Raw genomic sequence first — 27,234 nt, 5'->3', positions numbered from 1 at the left:
CACAGCAAAGTTTAAAGATGTATTTTGTTTTTTTTTTTTGAATACAAGAAAACACAGATCACCATGAGGAGGCATCTGGGTGGTGGGGTGAATTTGGATCTGATGCCAAAAAGAGCTTACTGTTGTGAGTGAAATCAGACTGTGTTTCTGCCTCCACTGACCCCCTACTGCATGCTAACGCAATCTATGCAATCTTGAGCAAGACAAAAATGCTCTGGTGACAGAGGGACTGTTATGTCCAACCGAGTGCTGAAAAGTTGTCTTGAAATCATCCAAAAAGTGGTAAAAACAGACACATTTTTCCCAGACTAAGCTTTGGAGCTTAGACATTAAACGTTATTATCCAGGAAAAGTAAAAATAAGTACAATGACTTTGGTCTTTTGATCACAAAATATAAACTTTTCCTGTTTTGGGGTAAAAAGTTCCTACAGTGCTTAATCATTTTAAATGAAGCCATTTGCATTGTTCATTTATTCTTCTGCAGGATAGCAGATGCTTTAGTCAGAGTGGCTAAGCTAATGCTTTTTTTTTTGGTACTTACAGGCAAGCTTTGAAAAGAGATGGTGACTTTGCTGACAGTTAAACAGCTTTTCCTAATAACACATTGTTACTCTTAGAGATCATTATTTTAGACATACTTGAGAGGCTGGATCCATTAAATGATCTGCATTTAGATGTATATAATATATCAAGTGTCTGTTTTGACAAATGGCTTCAGTTTTACTAATTCCTTTCCAAGCCATCCTCCCTGTCCTACATCCTCAGTTGACTCCTCACTCATTTTTCATCTCCCAATCGTTACACTCTCATCCTGGACCTCTCTCAGTTCTCCCCTCTCTTTATCCCCTTCGTCTTCTCTCTTATCTGTTTCTCTGTCCATTGTTATACTTCAGCGGTAAAGGAGCAGAATTTGACCTGCAGACTTGTTGCTCAATCTGTCAAGCCATGTAAAGTGAGATGTCACTCAGTTTGCAGTCGAGTGAAGGCCGCAGCCACACTTGATAAGGAGTCATCCAGTCGATACTTTGATGTGTTGCTTGTCTCGGTGTCCCTGTGGTTTGGCAGCCTAACCCAGGAGGACGTTTGACACAGGTTTATGATTACTTTATTAGCAGCTACACGGCTTCTTTGTGGCCCTGCTCCTCCAGACTCCATTAGCTCTGACAAAAACATCCTGCAACAAGCATAGTGTTACACAACATTTACAGCCATCTCATTAAACCCTTCTGGTGCCACTGGGAATGGTCAACAGAATTTATCATCCCATTTATCATCACTGGGATGGGATTGATTTGGCTGATTTTCCACAGAGCAACTAGAAGTTACTGGAGACAATATCAAGTTTTACCAACTTAGGTTGGACTTTGGTTTTGTGAGCAACCTGTTTCCCTAGTAACAAATAGCCTGGCAGGCCTTGGGGGGGATAGCATGTGTGTTTGTTTTAGAAGTTGGTTTTTCATTGCGTAAATAGGCCAGTGATTTCCAAGCAGGTGGTTGCATTGACGCTTGAAGTACAAAAAGCAAAACTTTTGTACACAGCAGTGGAGAAAAATGTTGATCATATAAAGCAAATAATATCACAGTCATCTGTCTGTCTGTATACGGTCTGTGTCTTTCTTTCATTTTGGACAAGACAATGGAATTGTCAGTAGCATGTTAGATTGAACAGATTTGTGGTTTTCAGCTGCAGCAAAACATTATTATAGTATAGTTTGACATCACTGCATTTTAATGTGCTGACACACACATCTAAATAGTAGGGAGCTCATAACGAGCAACACACACCACATCATTTGTGGTCACACCACGTTACCTCCACTCGCATTGGTTACCAGTGAAATGTAGAAGTAATGGAAATGTTGTATAACACAATGCCAAAAACAGTACTATCATTAACAGTGCTGCAGGACTTATGTCCGTATGTTCAGTGAATACTAGGTATTCTTCCCACATGCCTGTCCTTAAGTCACTAACCTCATTTTCCATCCATCTATCATTTTGTGCTGTTCATCCAAGATCGTGTGGCAGCAGGTAGAGTAAAGCAGTCTAGATGGCCTTCCCTCAGCAATAATTTCCAGCTTGTCTTTTCTTTGTCATTCTCAGGCCAGATAAGACATATAATCTCTCCAATGTCTGCCTCATACATGGCTGGAAAACCTCCAATAAGAGTTGTTCAGAAGACATCCTAATCAGATGCCCAAAACACCTCAGCTCCTCTCAGTGTATTGAAGCAGCGGTTCTATTCCGAGCTTCCTTCGGATGTCACAGCCCATTCAACCTACGAAAGAAACTCATTTCAGCCATGACTTCATTCTTTCGGTCACTACCCAAAGCTCGTGGCCATAGGTGAAGGTCAGATTGTAGTTTGGCACCCGCAGTAATGCACCAATACACTGTTTTCCAGCAGAGAATCATGGCCTCTGACTTGGAGATGCTGACTTTAATTCCAGCTGCTTCACACTTGGCTGCAAACCATTCCAGTGCCTGCTAGAGGCAACAGTCTAAAACCAATAGGACCACATCATCTGCATCTGTGTTCCTACCTTCATGGCTATATTTTGAAATCAAAAACTAGATTGGGGAAAGGGTCAAACCTGGCGGAGGCCAAGACCCCCTGGAAACATAGCAATGATTGTGGTACCCTGTACTCTTGTAGTGCCCTCCAGAGAACATGGTCAAGGACCTTCTTCACGTTCACAAAACACATGTAGACTTGACGGGCCTCTATTGTAGCTTCCTTTTCAGGACTCTGCCATAAGCTTTCCCAGGGAAGCTGAGCAGTGTGATGTGTCCGTAACTGGCACACACCCTCTGGTCCCCCTTTTTTCAATATAGAACTACCAGTCCGATCTGCCATTCCATAGGCGGAGTCCCTGCACTCCATTTATTGAAAGAGGTCTGTCAACCCAGACACAAGGAGAGTTTCTAACTACCTGAGTGACCTCCACCAAGGCTGAGTGCTCCTTCCACCAGATGGATGGATGGATTTTTCATGTTTACTACTTTTATCCACAAGAGGTGATACTACACATTAAGGCTACTGGCACTTTAAGGGTTGCTGTTGTTCATATTTGGCATTTTAGAGCCATTTTGTATGTAAATGAGCCTGGATGTGAACAAGGTAATGCACATAGAAGGTTGATTCTAACTCACTCTTTCAACTAATCATCTAACTCTTGTCCAACAGGGCTGGCTAGTGTTTTTGGAATTTTTTTGTACTACTATCAATACACTACCTGTACCAAAATAATACTTGATACCTTACTTGGAGGAATATAGACATGTTACCCTACAGAAAGAAGCCATGTACTCTAGAATAGGCAATGTTAAACTGTCTTGTCAAATAATATGTAAAGAGTATGAGTAAGCATTCAACAACAAACATTGGTGTTTGACCATTTCTGGCACATTTTAGTTGAGTTACAGTCCAGGTGCTTTCCCCTTTGACAGCTCTATACTACACAGGACCAAACCTGTCAAGGATTGTATCTGTATTTTTCTCTGGGAGTAAGGGGACTCCCAAGGATCAGGCACTACTATTGATCTGTGAGCCAGCCCATTTGCTGTCAGGAGCACTTGACTTGTTCATTATTAGTTTTCCTGGTTAAAAAAAAAAAAACTTAAGGAGTTTTTCATTTCATTCGGATGCCCTTGAAAAGGTGGGAAGGTAGAGAGATAGAGAGAGAAAACACAGATTGCTGAGAGCCTCTGAGTGGGAGGCAACATATGTTGGTCTGAGGAAAATTTAACAACAGAGGACAAAAGGCTGAGCCAGTGTCTCCTCCATGTTTATTTGACCTGCCATTAACCTGAGTCTATTTGAAGCCTGGCAGCAGCACTGTTTTCTGATGTGTCCTTCAGCACTGGCCAGCTAACACTTCCTGCAGTAGAAGTTGGCATAATTGAATTGAAAAGACAGAAGTTTAATGCAAGAAAACCCTGACTCATTCATCAATATGACTGGTGCGTCTTTGTGGTTAGGACAACAGAAGAGATGAAGAGAAAGCAGGCGGGAGGAAAGACAGACACATTTGTATGGCATTAACACCCACCATCACCGTAACAGTTTTACTTGCTGTTCCCCTTAGCTTTGCTGGTGTTGACTGACATGTTTATTTCACACATCCATTTCTGTTCATGTCTATATATCTGTAGCTATATCGAGTTTTATATAATTCATCACTGACCATTAGTTCACTAGGCTACTAGTCAGTACAATTTCTCTCTTTCTCTCTGTGTGCCTATTCACAGTGCATGAGAAAGACAAAAACAAGTAAAAGTTCAAATAGTGAAATAATGAAATAATCAAAACTGAATATAATCAGATTCTCAAGCTTTATGCAATGAAATGGTCAAAATTAGTTGATCAGGCTGTGTTTGTTGGATAAACCATCTTCCCTTTACTGTAACATCACACTTATTGTGCTGATCTAGCCACATGTACAGTATATGAGATAACAGGGCAGTGTCTATCCCAAATGCTGTTGTAAGACCAATTCCTGGAAACAATACCCTGATGATTCGATCTTAGATGATATCGTACTGACCTGTGAGTATCTATTGTATGTGATCTAATTTTTTGGAAATGTCTATAATGTGTGTAATTGGAAGACATTTGCTATTAATTAGCTGAATTTGATTATCATAGGAGGAGTGAGGTTCTTGGCTGTAGATGTACACTAACCCCTGACTTTTTTTTTGCAGAGCCTCCAGTGAATGCAGACCAACAGGAACGGACTTTGCTGACAGGTGTATTCAATGTTAGGAAGGGCAAGACCCAGCTTCACAAGTGGGCAGAGCGGCAGGTTATTCTTTGTGGCACCTGTCTAATCGTTGCGTCCGTGAAAGACAGCCTGACTGGAAAGATGCACATCTTGCCCCTGGTGGGGGGAAAGGTGAGTGTTCAGTTGTTGGGAGATCAAAGAAACTGAAATGGCGTTAACCTTTTACGTTACCCCTGGTAGAGCCCACGCTCCATGCTGAGTGTATACCAAATACTTTAGTATACAAAGTTGTAAAGTTTGCATCTTTTTCCTTAAACCAGGAAGCTAATAATCCCAGAGGGGGAGGGTGATGGTTTGACAGTGTTTTATTCCAGGATGGGCAGTGCAGGAGCAAAGGAAAAACACAACACTGACACAGTATATACAAAAACCTGATACGTCAACATGAGTCCATCTAAGGTCCAGGCAACACCAGAGTGCGGGGAGAGGAGAGTCCAAACAGTGTTTCAGTGAGCAGGGAAAAACAAGGAAAATCCAACACCACATACAAACAAGAGATGAGACAAACCAGCAGCTGGGAATAGGGAATAGCAGATATAAATACACACAGCGATCATCAAATGACTAGAACAAGGATGTAAAGCTAGGAGAGGGGAATACAACAGGGTACAGGTAGTGGAGAAATCTAACAAAATAAGAGTGCTTAACTGGACATCCAGACAGGCTGAAACATTTGGCTCTTAAAACTTTGTAAAGCTGCATACAAGAATGCAAACATCAGGACAGACTGATATCCTCATACCTGGTGTTTGCACAGAGATGTTCTCTTACTCTCTCCACTTATTTCCTATTGCTCTCTATTATCAGTTAGGCAAAGGCAAAGGCAAATTCATTTGTATAGCACCTTTCATACACTACGCAATTCAAAGTGCAGTTGTCTAATTGTCAGTTGTCTTTTAAAGGGAAACTCCAATTTTACATATAAAAGTTAGTTTTCAGGTCTTGGGGGAGTACTTCTTTCTCATGAGTTGAACATAAAAAGAATCTGAAGGTGTGGCATCAGTAAGCAGTGAGGTTACCTGACCTCTATTTGCAGCTAGTGCCACAGGGCTACCTTAGCCACTATTAGCATAACACACCTACATTTCAAATTGTTTGTGAATGTGTGGAATAAAACTAAGTTGATAAAGGTACATTGAAACCTGGCAGTTGAAAAATCTAAATTGCAACACATCATCATCAAGCAACAGTGAAACAGCACAGACTGTCTAATAGATTTAGCATTTTACCATTATGTTAACCTGTTCTTTTATTGTCATGGCAATAGTGATTAATGATAATCATCTTTTTCCCCTTCCTTTCTCCCACTGTTCCTCCTCATCATATTCCTGTTGTCTTTATGTTGAGGTGGAGGAGGTGAAGCGAAGGCAGCACTGTCTGATGTTCAGCTCTGCAGGATCACAGGCCCAGGCGTACTTTGTCAGCTTTGACACACTTGCAGACTACCAGCGATGGCATCGACAGGCATCCAAAGTAAGCTAGAGACAGTGTGTGTTGTTGTATGTGCAGTACACGATGCATGTAAGTGTCTCCCGTTTTTATCTCGGCAGCAGTTTGTTTCTGGCTAGTTCCTCTGGGTTTACACCTACATTAAAGATTAGATGTTGATGCTACAGTTACCTTCTGCCTATTGAGTTGTCCAATCAGAAAAGGCCTGTCTGAATGTGTCTGATTGACTCCACAGAAGCTTTAATAGCTCTCAGTGGTGTCTGCTATTGATAGAACCTCTGTTTACATAATTTAGGTTTTTTACTACTATTTGAAGACACTTGTCAAAAGGCCTTCAGCAGTGGAGCTTTTGTTATATAAGTCACTCTGAATTAGAGGTAGTTGAATGACCCAATCAGATTGTTGGATTTGTGTTAAATAGAGTGCGTCTTTCTGATTAGCTTCCTCTGCCACAGATATTCTAATTAATGGCTATTGTGCCTCTGCCCTGTGTCTCCACTGTGGTAGAGCCAGCATACAGTTAGCCATGGTAGGAAAAAGCCACTGGAAAAAAAGAAAAACCAATTAGGTGCATGTTCATGCTAAGTCCAAGATCTCTGTCTACCATGGTGGTATGGATTAGAGTAGCCTGTTAGTACGCTGTGTTTAGGCTGAGACTCAGCTGAGAGGTTTCCGAGGACACTGGGGAATGATGACTGATGATCGTTTTCTAGTGGATTTGGGCCAGTTTTTATGCTACGTTGCATAAATTGTGAGAGAGAGAGAGAGAGAGAGAGAGAGAGAGAGAGAGAGAGAGAGAGAGAGAGAGAGAGAGAGAGAGAGAGAGAGAGAGAGAGAGAGAGAGAGAGAGAGAGAGAGAGAGAGAGAGAGAGAGAGAGAGAGAGAGAGAGAGAGAGAGATAGAGAGAGAGAACCATTTGTATTTGTGCCTGCAAAATGAGCATGCAGGATGAGACTGAATACTGGAGTGTAGGGATACATTACAGAGCAGCATCAGAATTTCAATTTATAAGAAGTCAGATGGTTTGTTCCTGTAGATTAGTTACATATTTAAATGAATGATTTTACATTTACCGGAGGTAAGGGATGCCGTCAAGCTGAAGAAGGAATCCTACTGAGCCTGGTTGGCTTGTGGGACTCCTGAGGCAGCTCGCCGGCAGCCCAGGTGGTGACGGTGGCAAAAATTCAGGTATGGGAGGAGTTCGGTGAGGCCCCCGAAGAGATTCTGGCAAACTGTCCAGTGCTTCAGGAGGGGGAAGCAGTGCACTGCCAACACTGTTTACAGTGGAGGTGGGGAGCTGCTGACCTCGACTGGGGATATTGTCGGACGGTGGAAGGAATACTTCAAGGATCTCCTCAACCCTGCCGACACGTCTTCCATAAAGGAAGCAGGGGCTGGGGATTCAGAGGCTGATGCATCCATCACCCAAGCCGAGGTCACTGAGGTAGTTCGGATCTCATGAGAGCCGCCCTGAGTACCTCAAGTCTCTGGATGTTGTTGGGCTGTCATGGCTGACACACCTGTGCAACATCGGGTGACGATCGGGGACAGTACCCCTGGATTGGCAGACCGGGGTGGTGGTCCCTCTTTTTAAGAAGGGGGACTGGAAGGTGTGTTCCAACTACAGAGGGATCACACTCCTCAGCCTCCCTGGGAAGGTCTATGCCAGGGTGCTGGATCCTGCCGGTGGTCGAACCTTGGATCCAGGAAGAACAATGCGGTTTTCGTTCCGGTTTTGGAACACTGGACCAGGTCTATACCCTCTCGAGGGTGCTCGAGGGCTCATTGGAGTTTGCCCAACCAGTTCACATGTACTTTGTGGACTTGGAGAAGGCAAGACCAGGTCCCTCGTGACATCCTGTGGGAGGTGCTCCAGGAGTATGGGGTCCGGGGCCCTTTTCTAAGGGCTATCCGGTCTCTGTACAAATGGAGCAGGAGCTTGGTTCGCATTGCTGGTAGTAAGTCAGACCTGTTCCCAGTGCATGCTGGACTCCGGCAGAGCTGCCCTTTGTCACTGGTTCTGTTCATTATTTTTATGGACAGAATTTCTAGGCACAGCCAGGGGCCAGAGGGAGTCCACTTCGGGGACCACAGGATTTCATCTCTGCTTTTTGCAGATGATGTTGTCCTGTTGGCTCCATCGAGCCAGGATCTCCAATGTGTGTTAGGGCGGTTTGCAACTGAGTGTGAAGCGGCTGGGATGAGAATCAGCACCTCTAGGTCCGAGGCCATGGTTCCCAACCGGAAAAAGGTGGAGAGATCCTGCCTCAGGTAGAGGAGTTTAAGTATCATGGGATCTTGTTCACGAGTGAGGGAAAGACGGAACGTGAGATTGACAGACGGATCGGGGCATCAGCAGAAGCAATGCGGTCATGGTGAAGAAGGAGCTGAGCCAAAAGGCAAAGCTCTCGATTTACCGGTCAATCTATGTTCCTACTCTCACCTATGGTCATGAGCTTTGGGTCATGACCGAAAGGACAAGGTCTTGGATACAAGCGGCTGAAATGAGCTTCCTCCACAGGGTGGCGGGGCGCTCCCTTAGAGATAGGGTGAGGAGCTCGGTCACCCGGGAGCTCGGAGAAGAGCCGCTGCACCTCCACATCTAGAAGAGCCAGCTGAGGTGACTCGGGCATCTGTTCCGGATGCCTCCTGGGCGCCTCCCTGGGGAGGTGTTCTGGGCATGTCCCACTGGGAGGAGGCCCCGGGGAAGACCCAGGACACGCTGGAGGGACCTTGTCTCTTGGCTGCCCTGGAAACGCCTCTGTGTCCCCCCGGAAGAGCTGGAGGAAGTGTCCAGGGAAAAGGAAGTCTGGGTATCCCTGCTTAGGCTACTTCTCCCGCAACCCGGTCCCAGATAAGCGGAAGAAGATGGATGGATGGATGGATGTTATATACATTCCACAGCTAATGAGCAAAAAGAGAAGAAGTGTACATATTAATATATTGTAAAATAAAAAAATAGTATATGCCAGATGAAAGTCACTGCAAAAAAGAAAATCAGTAGGAAAAAGTGACTCATGATTGCTGTGTAAATGTATAATTTATGGTTTTATCCAATAAAAACTGCTGTTATGGGAAATTGATTGCATTATTATTTGGCAATATGTGTCCACTTGCTGACATTGACTAGAAATTTAGTGGGGATACACTATATAGTACAAGAACATAGATGATGTCAACCTCCTAATATAAATATGTGTATGTCATTCATTAGTTGTTAACGGACAAACTGCATTAAAAGCTAACTGTGGTTTCTCAGCTCTATAAGAAATGATCTGACTGCATGTTTTCCAGTCACGGTGTTTAATTTCTATGCAAATCATCTAAAACAGCAAATCTGTCCTATTTTCTGTCCACCCCTCTTTAATACTCCTGTCTGTGTCCGTCGCCCACTCTTACATCTCTTAATTACGGTACTCTTTTTGAAGAGGGGTTGCTTTTTTAAAGTGACTGGATGAAGTCGTTTTGTGGAAGATGAGCAGTTTTGTCTTTGTCATCTCTAAAAGCAGTGACGTGATGTCATGCTCTGCTGAGCAGTCGTTCCATTTTCTGGGCTGCTGCACAGTGTGCAACCCTGTAGTTAATGGGGGAGACTGGCCTCAGACTGGACTCAACACCATCAGCTGCACTGATCGCTGACCTGTAAGCGGGCATCTCTGAGATGACGGAGACAGTAGAGTTAAATTTGAGCTATGCAGCAACAGCCACAAATTCACACATGTAGATGTAGTCACACTCCTCCACACTCACACATTAATGTTGCTGCTTGTGACGACATTAGCCATCTCACATTCACTCCTTGAGGATTACTACACCTTAGCACATTCAACTGCAACATTCCTCCAAAACAATTGCAAGAAAACCTTTAACAATCCAACCAGGGTTGGGTTTTTGCAGGGCTGCTGTATCTTAGGTAGGTGTACCTGCTGGCATCTGAGTGTAAATTACATCTCCACATGTTTTCTAGAGTCTGACAACTACTGGATCATAATAAGGACTCTTGTAATTCATAACCAGGTTTCCAGAAGTCAAACTTAATTGCACTGGAAACTGGGGTTTTGTGTGTCTGAAGTGATTCCAGTATAGTTATAGTTATTTCCACTGTAGAGTGTCGCTTCAGATATGGGCTCTTTAACTAGTGGAAACTGCTATTATATCCTAGTATTTAGGATGTGAGTTCACCACAAGGCATGTGGTGTTTGTGTGGTCAAAGGCTTAGGATTCTTGTGCAAGAAGCAAATAAATTATATTGTCTTAATATAATATGCCAAAGAAGAATGCCAGTTTTCCTGATGGTATTTTGCTAGAGCTGAAGGGGAAATAAAACCCATTTACTTTAAGGAATAAAGACTGTGTTTATATTGAAAGCATATTAGTAGTTAAATAAAGCAGCAGGTGTTTGCTGAAGTAAACTGGAGTGGCACACCTCACAGTGTTAGTCTTTTTCTCTAACTGCACCACTTTTATAAATTGTGTTATTTGAACACCTTTGAAAAGTTTTGATATATATGTAATGCTGAAACCGCCAGCCTACACTGCAGCAACCACATCAGCTTGAAGTTTGTCAACAGAACATGTGCATTCATGCAAATTTCAGGTTTTCTATGTTTTCTCATGAGATTGTGATATGGAAAATGTGATGCTGACACACCAAATTGAGAATAGTACTCACTCTAAGCAGTTAAAGCTTCTTTTTCTAACTTTGTGTGCATGTATAGGTGGTGTCTCAGACAGTCAGCCTGGTGGATCTGTCCTGCTACAGTCTGGAAGCAGTGCCTGAATATCTGTTCTACAGTCAGGACATCACCCACCTCAATCTGCGGCACAACTTCATGAGGCTGAAGGAGCCTGGAGGCCTGCTAAACCTCCCCAGGTAGTCCCATATGCCTAACCTCGAGATGTTTACACAAACACTTCATTAATAAAGGAATAGAACAAAGTAAAGCTGGAGAATACAAGGTCATACCTTTTATGATATGAAGTGTCTTGATGAAATATGTTTTAGCACAAGAAAGAATACCTGCCGTATTTTCGCATGCCATTCTGTAGCTGTCCATATACTCTGGCCTCTCAAAGATAAAGTAGCATGTAATTTAGACGCTCAGGGCTTTAGAAGAAAGCTGCTAAGCTGTAATTAGTCAAACTTTGCTTGAGCTTAGTCTGGCAGTGGTCTTAGTTTATATAGTGGGAGTCAAAAAAGTTAGAACAGCTAGCTTCTTATTGATACAAAATTGTATAATTGTACTTGTTTGTGAAGTCAGTACTGTATTATACCTTGGTTCATAATGGCACAGTAAATACTCCAGACTGTTGTGTTAATTAATAATGTAAACTACATGTTTACACCCTTGCAGAATGCTACAGTAAAACTGCAGCTACTCTTCTGTGACAGCATTATACTGTGATATGGTTTTGTGATGCTCTGTATGTAAACATGCGATGTGCTGTCTCTTGATTGTTACCTACAGTAGCTTGTGATCCCCTTTCATATACAGTATCTCACAGAAGTGAGTACACCCCTCACATTTTTGTAAATAGTTTATCATATCTTTTCATGTGACAACACTGAAGAAATGACACTTTGCTACAATGTTAAAGTAGTGAGTGTACAGCTTGTATAACAGTATAAATTTGCTATCCCCTCAAAATAACTCAACACACAGCCATTAATGTCTAAACCGCTGGCAACAAAAGTGAGTATACCCCTAAGTGAAAATGTCCAAATTGGGCCCAATTAGCCATTTTCCCTCCCCGGTGTCATGTGACTCGTTAGTGTTACAAGGTCTCAGGTGTGAATGGGGAGCAGGTGTGTTAAATTTGGTGTTATTGCCCTCAGTCTCTCATACTGGTCACTGGAAGTTCACCTCATGGCAAAGAACTCTCAGAGGATGTGAAAAAAAGAATTGTTGCTCTACATAAAGATGGCCTAGGCTATAAGAAGATTGCCAAGACTCAGAAACTGAGCTGTAGCACAGTGGCCAAGACCATACAGCGGTTTAACAGGACAGGTTCCACTCAGAACAGGCCTCGCCATGGTCAACCAAAGAAGTTGAGTGCACGTGCTCAGCGTCATATCCAGAGGTTGTCTTTGGGAAATAGACGTATGAGTGCTGCCAGCATTGCTGCAGAGGTTCAATGGGTGGGGGGTCAGCCTGTCAGTGCTCAGACCATATGCTACACACTGCATCAAATTGGTCTGCATGGCTCTCGTCCCAGAAGGAAGCCTCTTCTAAAGATGATGCACAAGAAAGCCCGCAAACAGTTTGCTGAAGACAAGCAGACTAAGGACATGGATTACTGGAACCGTGTCCTGTGGTCTGATGAGACCAAGATAAACTTATTGGGTTCAGATAGTGTCAAGTGTGTCTGGCGGCAACCAGGTGAGGAGTACAAAGAAAAGTGTGTCTTGCCTACAGTCAAGAATGGTGGTGGGAGTGTCATGGTCTGGGTCTGCATGAGTGCTGCCGGCACTGGGGAGCTACAGTTCATTGAGGGAACCATGAATGCCAACATGTACTGTGACATACTAAAGCAGAGCATGACCCCCTCCCTTTGGAGACTGGGCCACAGGGCAGTATTCCAGCATGATAACGACCCCAAACACACCTCCAAGATGACCACTGCCTTGCTAAAGAGGCTGAGGGTAAAGGTGATGGACTGGCCAAGCATGTCTCCAGACCTAAACCCTATTGAGCATCTGTGGGGCATCCTCAAACGGAAGGTGGAGAAGCGCAAGGTCTCTAACATCCACCAGCTCTGTGATGTCATCATGGAGGAGTAGAAGAGGATTCCGGTGGCAATCTGTGAAGCTCTGGTGAACTCCATGCCCAAGAGGGTTATGGCAGTGTTGGAAAATAATGGTGCTCACACAAAATATTGACACTTTGGGCCCAATTTGGACATTTTCACTTAGGGGTGTAATCACTTTTGTTGCCAGCGGTTTAGACATTAATGGCTGTGTGTTGAGTTATTTTGAGGGGACAGCAAATTTATACTGTTATACAAGCTACAAAGTACACTCACTACTGTACATTGTAGCAAAGTGACATTTCTTCAGTGTTGTCACATGAAAAGATATAATAAATTATTTACAAAAATGTGAGGGGTGTACTCACTTCTGTGAGATACTGTATATGAGATGTGTGAGGACAGAGTGGGTTTCACCTATGTGGCACTGACAAAACAGGACAGCGATTAATCTTCATGTCTGGCTCGGCATTGGAAGCTTATTTAAACAAGATGGATTTATCAGTAGATATATTGCTATTAAGTGTCACTCTTCTTGAACCCCTCCCCTGAGTACTGTCTTTATATGTATAGATAATCAATAGCTGGATATTAGGGCCAATCAGCTACTTGCTAATATTTATATTTTAGTGTTTTTGAAAAACATTTCTGGTGCTTCATCCTTTTTGTTTGTGAATTTAGTGGATTCAAAAAAAAAAAAGAAGCATCAGCCCTACAGCACCACTTCATTCATCACAGCCTCATTGTCTTTGACACGTGTTATAAATGTGTACACACATACAGTAATTGATTTCATCAAATGTAGTAGGCACTTTGACTAACTGATCTACATCTAGTACCATCATCATCTGTTAAATACCAAGGCACAAGCGGGGATAATTTAAATTCTGTCCTTTCTTGCCTGCCACTGGTTGCTTTTTACAGCTAATTTCTAACCCATCTTAATAACGTGGTGCCAGCCTGAAGCCCAAATAACAGTATAGTTTTCCTACAGTGCACCTGTAAGTTTATAGTATTTAATTTCCACCCTGAATTTCTGTCTGTAGCCAGACCATGTTGATGTTTGCTCACTGTTTTCACATGACTATTGTGTTATTTTTAGTAAGCGAGATGGCTGTTCATCTGAATAAACGTAGTAAACAAAGCAAGGAAAGATTTTTTAGCTGTCATCCTACAGATGCTGAAGGTCCTCTCTTTTGTAGGTTTTCCCAGCTGAAGAGCTTGAACTTGTCTCACAACCATCTGGGTGTGTTCCCTGAATGCGTGTGTGAGATTCTCACCCTGACAGAGCTCAACCTCTCCTGCAATAATCTACACACTGTCCCTGTACAGATCTGCAACCTTCAGAGGTGTGACACACACATGCATAGTAGACATACTTTACATTATACACATGAACCAAGGATGTGCTCAAAACATGTTTGACTTTAGAACTGTACAAGGTTGATACCTGGATGTAGCAGCACAAAGTTCAGTCTGACATAACAAACAGAGGATTCATTTGATGTTTATATACCATTTTTTCTTGTGCATTTATTTTCTTTCCTGTTTGTGTTATTGATTTTGTTTGTTTTTAGTTTGTTTGTGCTCTTCAATATTGTTTGTGCTTTTACGCTCCTGTACATTAATATACATTAATGTTGTCATAAAATCTGAAAGGTCCTAATGTCGTGAAATGTATAAAAAGTTTAAATATTCTGATAATCAATCAGATTGACGAGTCAGGAAGCTAAATCAATCCACTTTACATGTAATGATTATAACTACAAATGCACATGTCAGCTATTCTCACTGCTCTTTGAAGTTAAAAGAAAGCAAATCCTGATTGTTTTCTCCTTTTCAATCTTGTAGCCTGCAGACACTGTCTTTGGATGGAAACCACCTCAGCTCCCTGCCTGAAGAACTGGGTGGCCTGGCCCAACTCAACAGCCTGGGGCTCTCCTTCAACAATTTCTCTCACATCCCTGCTGTGTTGGAGAGATTAAGTGCAGTGGACAAACTGGCCATGGCTGGGAACAGAGTGGAGACTCTAGAGTTGTGTACTCTGGCCCGAATGAGCCATTTGAAAACCATTGACCTCCGGTAAGAGGCCTGCCAGGGAACAAACAGCTCTCAGCCTCTGCAATTCCTTCCTCTGTTCCCTTTCTGCCCCTTTCTTCTTTCTATTCCTCCTCTCTTAATATACCCACCCATCACTGTGTGGAAAACGTTCGGTCAGTATGATATATGGACTGTCAGTAAATATAAGGTGGGAAATATCTTTGCACAGTTATTTACCTAGAGTTCATCTCCTTTTATTTTATTTTATTTTGAAAGAAAGATATGTGTCCTGACACAAACATTAGTCTGAACCTCAGGCACTCCTCCGCTGCTTGCGCCGCCTATAAACCTCACATTTTTGTAGTTTACAGTTTATTTATAGATGATGATATATCATGGTTATATGATAGTATGATGATGGTTTCGCTAAGCACAAATGCTTTTTTTCTGTCTTGTCCTGCTTCACGCCCATATTCACACCTGGAAACTGATCAGAGCTACAGTGACACATATTTCTTGGCCAATTAATAGCAGGAGCAGTTAGGGGCTCAGCGTCTTGCTCATGGGTAGGGTAATGAAGAAGGAGAAAGCTGTTCTCACTGGATTTCCAACCAGTGTGGGAATTCAAATTCAAATTCATCCGCAGCCAGCTAATACTCAGCACTGGGAGTTTATGTTTGGCAGTGGCAATGTTTATAATGGCATGGTGCATCTGTGGTGCAGTTGTGAGCTCACAGCTCTAATACAAGATAAGTTGTCAATTATTCACAGGGTCAATAGGATCAAAGAAGCAAGTACAATCATGAATATCTGTACTTTTTGTTTTCCCCCTGTGGGTTTATTTTAAAGATTCAATGCTCAATGTGGGTAGAGAAGTCACCAGTGAAGCCAAGGGAGAGATAGTGGAATGATCCCACTGCGTCAAAATATAACAAACACAATATCTTGAATGGTAATGTTAGATTTTAAATTAAACCTGAGGGCTCTATATGTGTAACAAATCAAATATGTGTTTATTCATGATTTTCAAATTGATTGATTGATTGTCACTGTAACCTAAAGTAGTCACTGCTGGAATATTAGAGAAAATTGATGAGCTTAAACGCTTAAACACCCTTAAATGCTATGCTACCACAATTTTGTCTGATTTTAGCATGTGTGACATATTAGAGTATTTTTCATTATATTGAGCATTTTATTTAATATCATCTAAAAGCTTCATCCAAAACTTTCTCATGTGCTCCATTAGTAATAATAAATAATATTTTATCTATTGTACTGCCTGTTAAATGCAGATTGAACGGATTGCGCCAGGTGAAAAGTGAGAGTCTAGAAGCAGTGAGCCAGGTGACCCAGCTGGACTTGAGAGACAATTGCTTGGATTCACTAGACCTGAGCGCCATTTGCAACCTGGAGGCTCTATACTGCCAGCGCAACCAGCTGGGGACACTCACACTGAGTGGCTTCACACTGCGCATGCTTCATGCCAGCAGCAACCGTGAGTCAAACAGAGCGTCAAGTAGCTGCTATTATTGCCTCGGTTGCCTGTGTCTTCAGGCTCTTTTCCCTAGTGCTGCATTCATAGAAACACACAGATGTTTAGTCGCTGATTGCTACTTCTGCCTGCCCACAGGTCTTACAACAGTCAACATCTATCCAGTCCCCAACCAGCTGACACACATGGAACTATCACAGTGAGTTCTGGCCATAGAGTTCTGGTACATTAAGATGGACAATCTCTTACCACTTCCTGCCACAGTGAAAAAGCAGAGACAAAATATTGTGTTTTTTGCACTCACATTCTGCACATTAGTGACCAGCGGTGGAGTTGTCAGTCATCCGATGTAAAATCTGACACTATTTTGTATTTTAGCAGGGGAGTGCAGGAAGCATGAAATACAGGTAGTCACAAGGACTTGCTAAATAGATTGCTGACCAATATACATTCAACTGTGTATGTTGTGAAAGCGTGATTTTACATGTGACTCACTCTGTTGTGTGAATTCAAGCTGGTCAAGAATGCTCATGATTCTTCTGCTTGCCTGTTAAACATGCCATCCTGTAAGCTGTATTCTTCCTGTTCTTACATCTTTGCCACAACAGTAATTAATACTGAATTGACATAGTATAGATTTTGGCTTTTAATATTAAAACATTTTCTTTATTTTTGTCACAGGGGTTCATAACAGCTAAATGGATAATTACTCAGAAAACGCTGCAGTATGCTCAGTATTATATTAATAGTATATTAGTTTAGCCTCCTGTTTACTGTGATGCATCTGTATAGCCTTACACAAAATGCCAATTCTTCTCAGTTTGAGTGTTTTTGTGTGTCTCTCTATGTGTGTGTGTGTGTGTGTGTATGTGTGTGATGAGACAGGAACCTTCTGGAGTACCTTCCAGACTGGGTGTGTGACTGCAGAAAAATTGAGATGCTGGACGTCACACACAACCAGCTGTCTGAGCTTCCTTTGAGGTTATTGTCTTTTCTGTCACCAATCCTGAACCTTTTCTGTTTATGTTACAAATTTTCTATATATTCAGCCTCTTGCAATAAACAGCTGGGCACGCAATTACAAGTTAAAAGATCAGGTGTCTCATTTCACATGGTCATGCTTTTTAACAGCTCGAGCTAATGACAAGGTGATTTTCATAATGCCAATGTATAGATTTTATTATGGTACTGGAACCAAGGAAAGAACAAGGTACAAAACAGCTGGTGTCAGTGTTTTTGTGGAGGACAGTATGGTTCAGAGTTATTCTCATTCATTGCCAGCCCTCAACACAGCCATTTACATTTCATTTGGTTTCAGGAAAGAATAAAAAAGCTGCTGTGCTGGGGTGTTTATGATGTAAAGGTCATAAACGGATTAGTTAGAATGGGTTGCCATGCCTGACAGCTATCCCCCCAGCTTCACGAGTGATTATGTCTGCACAGGGAGAAGATGTTACTTGGTTTTGTTACTTCTTTTGGTGTGTTCGTTTTTTTCATTTCCTAATCTGACTCTCTAATGTCTCTTATGGCTTCTGACAGACTGCTCACTAACTTGAGTTTGAGAAAGCTGCTAGCGGGAAACAATCATTTACAGAGAGTGCCTGACCTACTTGACCACGTCCCTCTGGAAGTCCTGGACCTCCAGCACAACAAGCTAGCCGAGCTCCCTGAGAGTCTCTTTTACAAGGCCTTAAAGTGAGTCCTCTGAAGAGCTTTCTTATCCTGTTTATCCTTGAGTCCTTTATCAGTCGGTTTCCTCTGCTTTGTAACAGGTACTGTACTTGCAGTGTGTCCCCTGTTGTGTTGCAGCTGACAGTTACTGTATCACAGCTCATAGTTTTGAAGAAGTATGGATTGTGTGTAGGGATCGTGGTCAAGATCAGTGCAGTCAGACTGTAACTGGAGCTTCATTTGTACCATTTCCTGTGTGGTCAATCACTTAACACCCATTAGCAGTTCAAATGCTCTAATGTACTTTATTGTCTCTGATGCTGAGACAGAATGGCAGTGACTGCTTGCTGTGCATGATGGGTTTCCCGATATATTTTCTCTAAGAGCTTACAACTTACAAGGGAAAGCAGTTCTCATGCCTGATGGAATTAGTATAACTATGGCAATGGAAACAAGGTTGGTAACTAACACTGCAGAGATATCATTGCCATTTTATAATGTACAACTGTTTTAAAACAACAGTGTGACATGTTTTGCTCCTTCATGGATCAGAAGAACAGGTTTTATTACTGTTCAGTACGTGATAACACCAAACTTAACACCAAATTACATAAGGACCTTTGGAGCTCAAATCACGGTCACTCCTCTCTGTACACTGTGTAAATGTCTGGTCCACTTGCAGATACATTAACTGTTTGTGCTTAAGAGTATCCTCAGTGCATTAACATTTAGAATGAAATCATTTCTGAGACCCTAAAAACTTTGTAACCCTAAAACTGTAGAACACTGAATTGACATCAATTTATCACTGCACTGACATTGCTGTTTGTTCTCTGTCCTGTTCATGAAAAGAGCTGAGGCCAACTTTAGTAATGTCTAGTTACCTACAAATGGGGACCTCAGATTTCTCCAGATCCATGGTAAACAAGAAAGGAATGAGCAAATGTATTCCTGACTGTTTAAATGAATGTCTCCTTTTTTTTTTTTTTTTTATTTGTCTTGATTTTACAGCCTAAAATACTTAAATCTGTCAGCCAATGCCCTGGAAAGTATTCCTCCTAGCAGTCAATCAGAAGAGAGCCTCAGCACACTGCAAGAGCTCTACCTGACAGGGAACAACCTGAACGAGAACTGTGGTGCACTGTTGGTTGGACACCAGAACTTGCGGGTCCTTCACATTGCATACAACCAGCTGCTCTCCTTCCCAGCCAGGTGTATTATCTTGGCTTTTATGTTACTCAGTCATTTTAATGGCTTATACATAACTTATAATGTCATAATTACTACAAATCCCACTTTTATAGATGACCAGTTCATTTTGTCACATGTGTTTTTATTGTATTAACTTTTATCCTTTTAGGACTTTTAAGTTTTGTTGTCATTTAGTTTGCTTTAGTACATCTATTTTCTGTTTTGTGTAAAGCTCTTAATAAACTTATTGGATGTTTTTGATAATGTCTATATTATTAAGAATCATTGTTGTTTTGAATGTCATGTTTCTGTGTCTTTAGTAAGTTGACTAAGTTGGAACTGCTGGAGGAGCTAAATCTAAGTGGCAACAAGCTAAAGACTATCCCCTCCACTGTGTCCAGCTGCAAGAGACTGCACACCCTCATAGCACACTCCAATCACATTACAGTTTTCCCAGAGATCCTCAACCTGCCTGAGATCAAGGTCAGACCTGTTCTGCTTTCATTGGCCTGACCAGTGTGTGATTATATACATCCGGTTTCAGCACATGTGTGTTTTGTACTTTTATAGCTTGTAGATCTAAGCTGTAATGAGCTGACTGAGATCCAGCTGCCTGACTCGCTGCCTGCCACTCTGCAAGAGCTCGACCTGACAGGAAACAGCAGCCTGATACTGGAACCCAAAACCCTCAACCTCTTCAGGTGAGTCACAAAACCCACGCCAGTTTAATAACATTATAGCTAAACTCACCGATATTGGTCGAGCATAAAACATAAGCACCAGCTCCATGGCTTTAGATTCTCTAGTTGTATTTGTACTGGAGGGATGTGGCTTGTGTTTTCTGTATGTGAAACATAGTGATAATATAGCGGTGCTGCTGCTGGTGGCAGGTAATGGTGCATGTATTATATACCTTCTTCTGCACGGCCCTCACCGATAGTCTTCTTCTTTATCAGTCACATCACCACACTGAAATTAGACCAGAAATCCACCACAACAGCAGCAGACTCAACCAGTGCCTCCACTCCATGGGCCCATGGTTATTCTGAAATGAGCGGCCAAAGGAACAAGTGAGTACAGCTTTGTGCATCTGTGTTACTTTTTTTGTTTTCCTACTATCCCAGTTTCGGACTGAAACTGAACACACCGGATCCAGCTAATCAGTAGGGGGTAGGTCACGGATAGTAGATAGGGATATACAGTGTAATAATTACATTGAATTTATTGCCTGTAAAATGTTAAATGCATGAGTGCTCCTCTGCGGTCATGGCCATAACAGGGGCCCACACAGCAATGTCTCTTATTAAATGTCACCCTTTGCTTTTTCTCTTGACCTGGAGCTGCACTGTCACATGCTGAAGTATGTACAAGGTTTACGTCTATATGGGACATGCCGAGTCACCTGTTTTTTAATGTGAATGTATTATTGGGGACAGGTTGTGTGTCTCTGTGCTGGCTGTAGACCAGTTTGGAGATGGGGTCGAAGCATGTTATGGCATCTTTGATGGCGATCGTAATGAGGAAGTGCCTCGGCTGCTGCAGTGCACCATGGGGGATGTGCTGTGTGAGGAGCTGCAGCACTCCAGTATTGACAATGTGTATATGTGCAATACTTTCCTCACTTCACACAGGTAAGTGATTTTTTTTTTTTTTTTTTTACTCTTTTAATGCGTGTAGGTTAGCCAGTAGTTGCACTCTTTAAGAGTTTGTCAGCAGCATTGTTTGTTTTTTGTATGAGACAGGAAACTAGGTATGGCTGGCCAGAAACTGGGTGCTTCTGCCTTGCTGTGTTATATCCACCATGAGCCTTCAGATCCAGGAGGCTACTTCAGCCTTACTGTGGCCAATGTGGGCACCTGCCAGGCGGTGCTGTGCCGCAACAGCCAACCTGTACCTCTCTCAAAGGTTTACAGCTTGGAGAACTGCACTGAGGAAATGGAGAGAGTTAAATGCTGTAAAGCCATTATTACTGAGGTAATTCAACGTTCATTCGTTCTTTGTGTTCCTATTTTTTACTCTAGCCCCATTATGTAGAACTTCTGATTTTATGTTAATGTACAGCTTTATATTCAGAGGTGTAGAGGTTACGAAGTTATATAGTCACCTACAATTGTAATTGTACTTCTGTTTTATAGGATAACAAAGTGAGCGGTGTGACATGCTGTTCTCGTCTGCTGGGTTGCTCTTATCTTTCTCCCTGGGTGCTTCCAAAGCCGTGGGTGCACACTGAGCCTCTTTGTCCCCAAGATGAGTTCTTGATCCTGGGGAATCGAGCCCTGTTTGAACGGGTCTCCTATCAGGAGGCCGTTTGCACTGTGCAGGCCGTGCGGGATCCGCGTGCTGCTGCCAAGAAGCTTTGTTCACTCGCCCAGAGTTATGGTTGCAAAGACAACATCGGGGCTGTGGTTGTATCCCTGCATATTGGTGAGGACAGCTGTACCTGTGAGCCACCAGTAACTACCACTGAACCCCGAGGTCCCCCTCCCACTCCTTTGCCTGTGTCTGTGACCCCTGGGCCTACTGAACCAGCCACCCTTTCATCCAGCAGTGGTATTGCCTCTGAGTTCAACAGCGAGACATCAGCCTCAGAGGTGGGCAGTGAGGCAGGGTCCACTGCCTCAGATGAGCATCCATCCTCTGGTCCTGCTTCCCGCCCAGAGAGACGTTGTAGCCTGCACCCAGCTACTACGCTGTGTGGAATTATGGTGCCAGGCCCAGCTGTTGCAGGAACACACCCGGGCCTGTTCCAGCGTCAACCCTCCAGTGCCACGTTCTCAAGTAACCAGTCTGATAATGGCTTGGACAGTGATGATGAAGCTCCGCTTGAGGGTGTTATCTCCAATGGTAGCAAATTAGAAGTGGAAGTGGACATTCACTGCTGTGCTTTCCAGCTACGGTCAGGGGTCCCTGCGAGTCCCAAAGACTTGAGCCATGAAAAGCGAGGCTCTGACTATCCCAATGGAAAAATGCACAGACAGAACAGTGTGGTGGTTTCTGCTACAAATGGCTGTCTACTGGCTGTATGTGGGAGAGAAATTGCTGACCTCAAGAAGTCTCCCTCTACATCCAGTCTATTTGGGAAGAAGCTGTCCAATGGCTCTGTGGTAGCCCCTGAGGACAGTCACAATCTTATTGAGGTGGCCCTGGAGGCTCCTAAGAAGAAGTCAGGCTACTTTACTGCCCCAGCACAGCAGGACCCCGAGGACCAGCTGATTGTGCCTCCTTGTCTGGAGCAGGAAGTCAGGGAGCAGCTAAGAGGCCAGACACTTCTAGTCTCAGGCCCCTCTGCACTATCCGCACCGCCTTCCTTAAAAGACCCCATATGGGATCATCCGCACCCCCCTGCATTTGCCTCCCACCTGGTCCCAGGGCCAGGCCCAGCTCCCATCCTGCAGCAGGAAGTCTATGATACTGCCCTCTAGAGAGGGGACATAGCACAGTGCCATGTGGCTGCAATTCTGTGATTGTGCCATTCCTGCAAAGAAGAGGATATTCATACATGTGGGTTATTCCAGTTCAAGTTGCCATTCAGATCTTTTGCGAGGACAAGACAAACCTGTGGGGCGCTGATAATCATCATCAGTAATGTAATGTGAGGTATAAGTGGTTTCTGTGCATGGTCTGCTATCCAAAAAATAGGGGTTAGCAAGATCCCAGTTCACATGATGCTGTGAAAAGGATGACTGGTTATCATAGACCAAAACAAGCCTGGTGTGAAATGTCAGCAGCCTTTCCCTTTACTTGGAAAGTCAAGCAGTATAGAGGCTGTATGCAGGATCATGTTCAGTGAGGTCAAATCTCCTCTCCGGAGGCGCCATGATCTCTCAGGTCCTTGAGAGAAACCCTGTGAATGAAACTTGAAAAAGTGCCTACTGTAGATGACTCAGCCAAGAGCTCCTCCACATCCGGGCTGTGAGTTTTTACTTAAAGTTGGAGGACGGACAGTGTCTCCAAAAGACCAACAACTGGCATAGTTTCTGCTCCCCTCCTCTTTCTGTGGCTTACAAAGGATATCAGACAGTATAAATTCTTTTAAGGCACATTAGATGGGAAGACATGAAGAGAAAACTGCATTTACATCACCAGAAATGTCATGGTTGGATTTTATGTTTAACATTCCCATACAATCCATGTAGAATCATTTATACAGGATAAACTAATTCTAGCTGTTAAAAATAAAATCAAAGTCATACACATGTACAGAGCTGATATGTTGTAGAGTTCAAAAATCCTTATAACAATATAAGCCGTGACAGTGCATGATCAATGAAACAAAACAATCACCTTAAAAACCTGCACAGGAAAATAAAAGTTTAATAAGTAAAAATTTAAATTTAGTCTTTATGGGCACTGGATATTATTTCATTTCAGTCATTTGAGCAAATCAGTAAAGACACAAACGTGAATCCTTAAAATATTATGTCAAGAGATGATGTGTGGATACAGTATATGTACTGTATTTACTGTGGTACAGGTACTAATATTGTATATGTTAGTATATCCAAACTTTGGAGGCTGCTATTCTTTTATTTGTAAACCTTCCTGACATGTCCCTGACAGATTCAGCTATTCACATGTTTACGTCTTAGGAAATTGTTTTCCAGCTTAGCTTTGTGATACAATACCCACACAACCAGTAGATTTTCAGGTTGTGTTGTATTGACAGATATGAAATGCTATTGTCATGTATTTTCTATAGTAGCTGATTGTGTATACAATGTGTCACAATGTTTGGAATCCCACAGTTCTTTATGTGCACAAATTTGGAACAAAGAAACAAATTCTACCTTGTTATAGTCATATATAGCTCTCTTCTTCACTAACACACATTGCATATGCTTGTTGCTGATGAGCGGGCAATGTTTTGATTCAACTCACATATTAAATATAAAAAATTAGTAAAATAAAACAATTACCACTGCAGAAGCATTAAAAGCTAGTGTAATAAATATGCAGTTATTCAAAGAATATACTGTCTTTCCTCTATTTAGACACATACTGTGCGTTCACAATACTTTTCTTGCTTCATATTTATCTCAGCTGAAGGTAAAATACATTATTACATGTTTTTGAATTATGGGTTAAATATTATTCAGCCCCAGAAACCTCACCTTGCTCCTTTCTGAACCTCCTCACCTCGTGCCAAAAGAGAAAGCAGTTCTGCCATATACAAAGGCCAAATTTGGGTAATTGCTTATGTCAGTGATTAAATTTATATTTTTGGGTGCCACTGAACCTTTTAGCATTCCCATCTTGGCCTTAAAGTAACACTACTAAGTATTTTTGAAAATATACAGCCTTTGTTCCATTCTGCTCATGTTGTGTTTATCACTGAAGCAACCCCTCCATTTCTTACTTAGCTCAATGGGAAAGAGTGGTGATGAAGCCTTAATTATCTGTAAGTTTTTGTCTCTTGAAAGGAGTAAACACTTAAGTGTTCACCGATAAAAGCACTTTTTCATAGAAAATAATGATATTCAGAGATGTGTTTATTTGAGTTTAATATTTGAGATACCGATTAACACAATGTTCTGGGATTGTTGTGATGTTTCCCAGCCCACATATCACCTCTTGTCTAAGACCCCATAGCCAGTGGAGATGATGCTACTGTAAAACAATACAGTTAATATTATTTATTTAAAACATTCAATTCATGGTGTGTTTTTATTATGACAGTTCTTTTATTCAGTGTTGTTTGCTTCAGTTATATGTGAATTTATCAGAAGGTCTTGATTTATATGTAGATTTTCAGCACTGGCACCAACAAACAGCATCAAATACATTTTTCGCTATGCTTCAAACTCTGCCAACATTACCCTTACTTTAGATAAATATACATTATTGGGTCTTTTCCAGGCTGAAAACGAGGACGTACGTTCATTATCAATGTTTACCATTATTTTCATTCCGTATCAATATTTGGTTTAAATTTTGCTAATTGACCTCTAATAACTGAAAACTGCTTCTGAAAGCCCTTTATTGTAATGCCATGGAATGAAAACAATGAAAAGAAATATGATTTTGATTTCAAAGTTGCATTTTCTTTTTCTAAAATTACCATTTAGAAACCATATTTCATGATAAGCATAATAATTTAATTTCAGTCACTTTATTGATCAGATGGTGCAATGTAGATGCCAACTACCTGGGACTCTTTGTGGTTCTGACTGTGGCCACCTGGTGTCAGGCATTAGGTCTGATGGCACTGAAAAGTTGATGGGCACTCTGGGTGTACCTGCCACAGGTGGAGCTAGAAAAGCTGTATGACACATTATGATTGTGAATAAAATTAGTGCCGATATGAAACAAGTTTGAAAACTGAACTTTTAGCAGATTTTGAGAGGAGAAATTAAATTTTCTTTAGGGTTTGATATAAAATAGTGGTGTTCATAATAGATGTTGGGAAATCGCTCATTGACGTATGCAACTATACACACACACACACACACACACACACACACAAATACCACACACAGACGTATGTCATTTCCTTTGGCCCATTTAATTTGGTCACACTATGTTGCACCGCACTGCTACATCACTGTTCTTTATTAATTCTGTCTGTCTCCTGGTTGACTCCACATATTCATTCACTGCTCTTTCCGATATACATTTCCAAGATGAAGCATATTTACTTCATTAATAGAATAAGCAGTGTAGATGTACCTATGCCACCTGTGTGCATACAGTAGATACAGCAAGTGGGAACACTGTCTTAAAATATTCCCTTTAATTCTTTAGTGGAGGGGTCCAGTAGTGTATGCTTATAATCCCCATGGCACACAAAAACAGTCTGTGTGTATGTCTAGGCTGCAGTTTCAGTGGGTGTTTTTTAACTGATGATTCATTTATTAACTGTAAAGGATAACATCCTATCTGCACAAGTTAACAAGCTCCTTGTACACTACAGTATGTTGCAAAATGTCTGTGTATGTTTGTAAAATGAAGCTTAAGTGCACATGTACGGTAGGTGTATGCATGCCTGTGTGAATAATGGATTGACTGTAATTCTGCACAAACATGATGAATGACAATGCTCCCATTGTTTAACATTTGACCAAAGTAGCCATTGTTTAATCTCATAGTTCCTTTCTGTACATACATTTTCTAGAAATGCTTGAATATTTTTTTCTCAATGCCAAGAATCTGATGTTTATTTTTGTACTTCATTATTTCATGCAAATTTATATCTCCCTCTCCACTACAGAATTTAAAGTGACTGGGACTCTTTGAAAACTTAAAACTCATTATGGTACTTTATTTGAAGGTACTAATTAGGACTGTATTTAATGTTTAAAGCATGCCCTAAATTTAAGTCAACATGAAGAGTACAAAAAAATGGATTTGTACAAAATGGAGCATGTCTGATATTTTAGGTTTCTATTTTAGCATGCAGATTACTGCTACATTTTATTTTATGTTTAATAATTAAAAGACAATTTATTAACAGGACCAGGACTAACAATGAGCACTTTTGCTGTTCCCTCAGATGCTAAGAGTGGAAGATGGTTGTTGTTTTATTTGAATGTTGCTATTATTAGTTTTGAGCAGTTTTTAAATTAAGCCAAGTAGCAATAAAATGTTTTTACTGTAATTTTTTTCCCCAGTGTCCATCTTGCCCATTATTTTTATGATGATTTCATGCAAATAAATACAATCAAAATGACTTTTTGTTCAGTTTAAAGTATGTTTACAGTTTTATTTTGTCATGAACTTTAAAAACCTGAACTCTAATGAAATGGAACGTTATTTAAATCTATATGTTGGCTTCTATTTATGGTTTCTCTTATTCAGTTTCAGATTATATGCTTAGAAAATAGTTCTCAGATCAATAAAATTATACTGACAACTCTTGC

The 27,234-nt window shown here is 41.7% G+C and overlaps 1 protein-coding gene across 2 annotated transcripts in view; it reads left to right on the top strand.

Moving 5' to 3' along the window:
• phlpp2 (PH domain and leucine rich repeat protein phosphatase 2) overlaps nucleotides 1-27,031 on the top strand; it is a 37,188-nt gene extending 10,157 nt beyond the window's left edge. For both annotated transcript variants that reach the window (XM_026320504.2, XM_026320503.2), the window contains exons 4-19: nucleotides 4,706-4,896; nucleotides 6,133-6,258; nucleotides 10,953-11,107; nucleotides 14,184-14,330; nucleotides 14,833-15,063; nucleotides 16,317-16,519; nucleotides 16,655-16,715; nucleotides 17,402-17,497; nucleotides 18,056-18,211; nucleotides 19,199-19,399; nucleotides 19,699-19,861; nucleotides 19,949-20,079; nucleotides 20,335-20,448; nucleotides 20,815-21,009; nucleotides 21,121-21,352; nucleotides 21,514-27,031. In XM_026320504.2, coding sequence (XP_026176289.1) covers nucleotides 4,706-4,896; nucleotides 6,133-6,258; nucleotides 10,953-11,107; nucleotides 14,184-14,330; nucleotides 14,833-15,063; nucleotides 16,317-16,519; nucleotides 16,655-16,715; nucleotides 17,402-17,497; nucleotides 18,056-18,211; nucleotides 19,199-19,399; nucleotides 19,699-19,861; nucleotides 19,949-20,079; nucleotides 20,335-20,448; nucleotides 20,815-21,009; nucleotides 21,121-21,352; nucleotides 21,514-22,800 — 3,689 coding nt within the window. In that variant the 3' untranslated portion in view covers nucleotides 22,801-27,031. The remainder of the gene's footprint in view (nucleotides 1-4,705; nucleotides 4,897-6,132; nucleotides 6,259-10,952; nucleotides 11,108-14,183; nucleotides 14,331-14,832; nucleotides 15,064-16,316; nucleotides 16,520-16,654; nucleotides 16,716-17,401; nucleotides 17,498-18,055; nucleotides 18,212-19,198; nucleotides 19,400-19,698; nucleotides 19,862-19,948; nucleotides 20,080-20,334; nucleotides 20,449-20,814; nucleotides 21,010-21,120; nucleotides 21,353-21,513) is intronic.
• Nucleotides 27,032-27,234: the final 203 nt, after the last annotated feature.

The sequence above is a fragment of the Mastacembelus armatus genome, chromosome 3 (assembly GCF_900324485.2).
Source record: "Mastacembelus armatus chromosome 3, fMasArm1.2, whole genome shotgun sequence".
Classification (NCBI taxonomy): domain Eukaryota; kingdom Metazoa; phylum Chordata; class Actinopteri; order Synbranchiformes; family Mastacembelidae; genus Mastacembelus; species Mastacembelus armatus.
The sequence above is the reverse complement of the archived record's forward strand: the minus strand, read 5'-3'. Positions and strand labels throughout refer to the sequence as shown.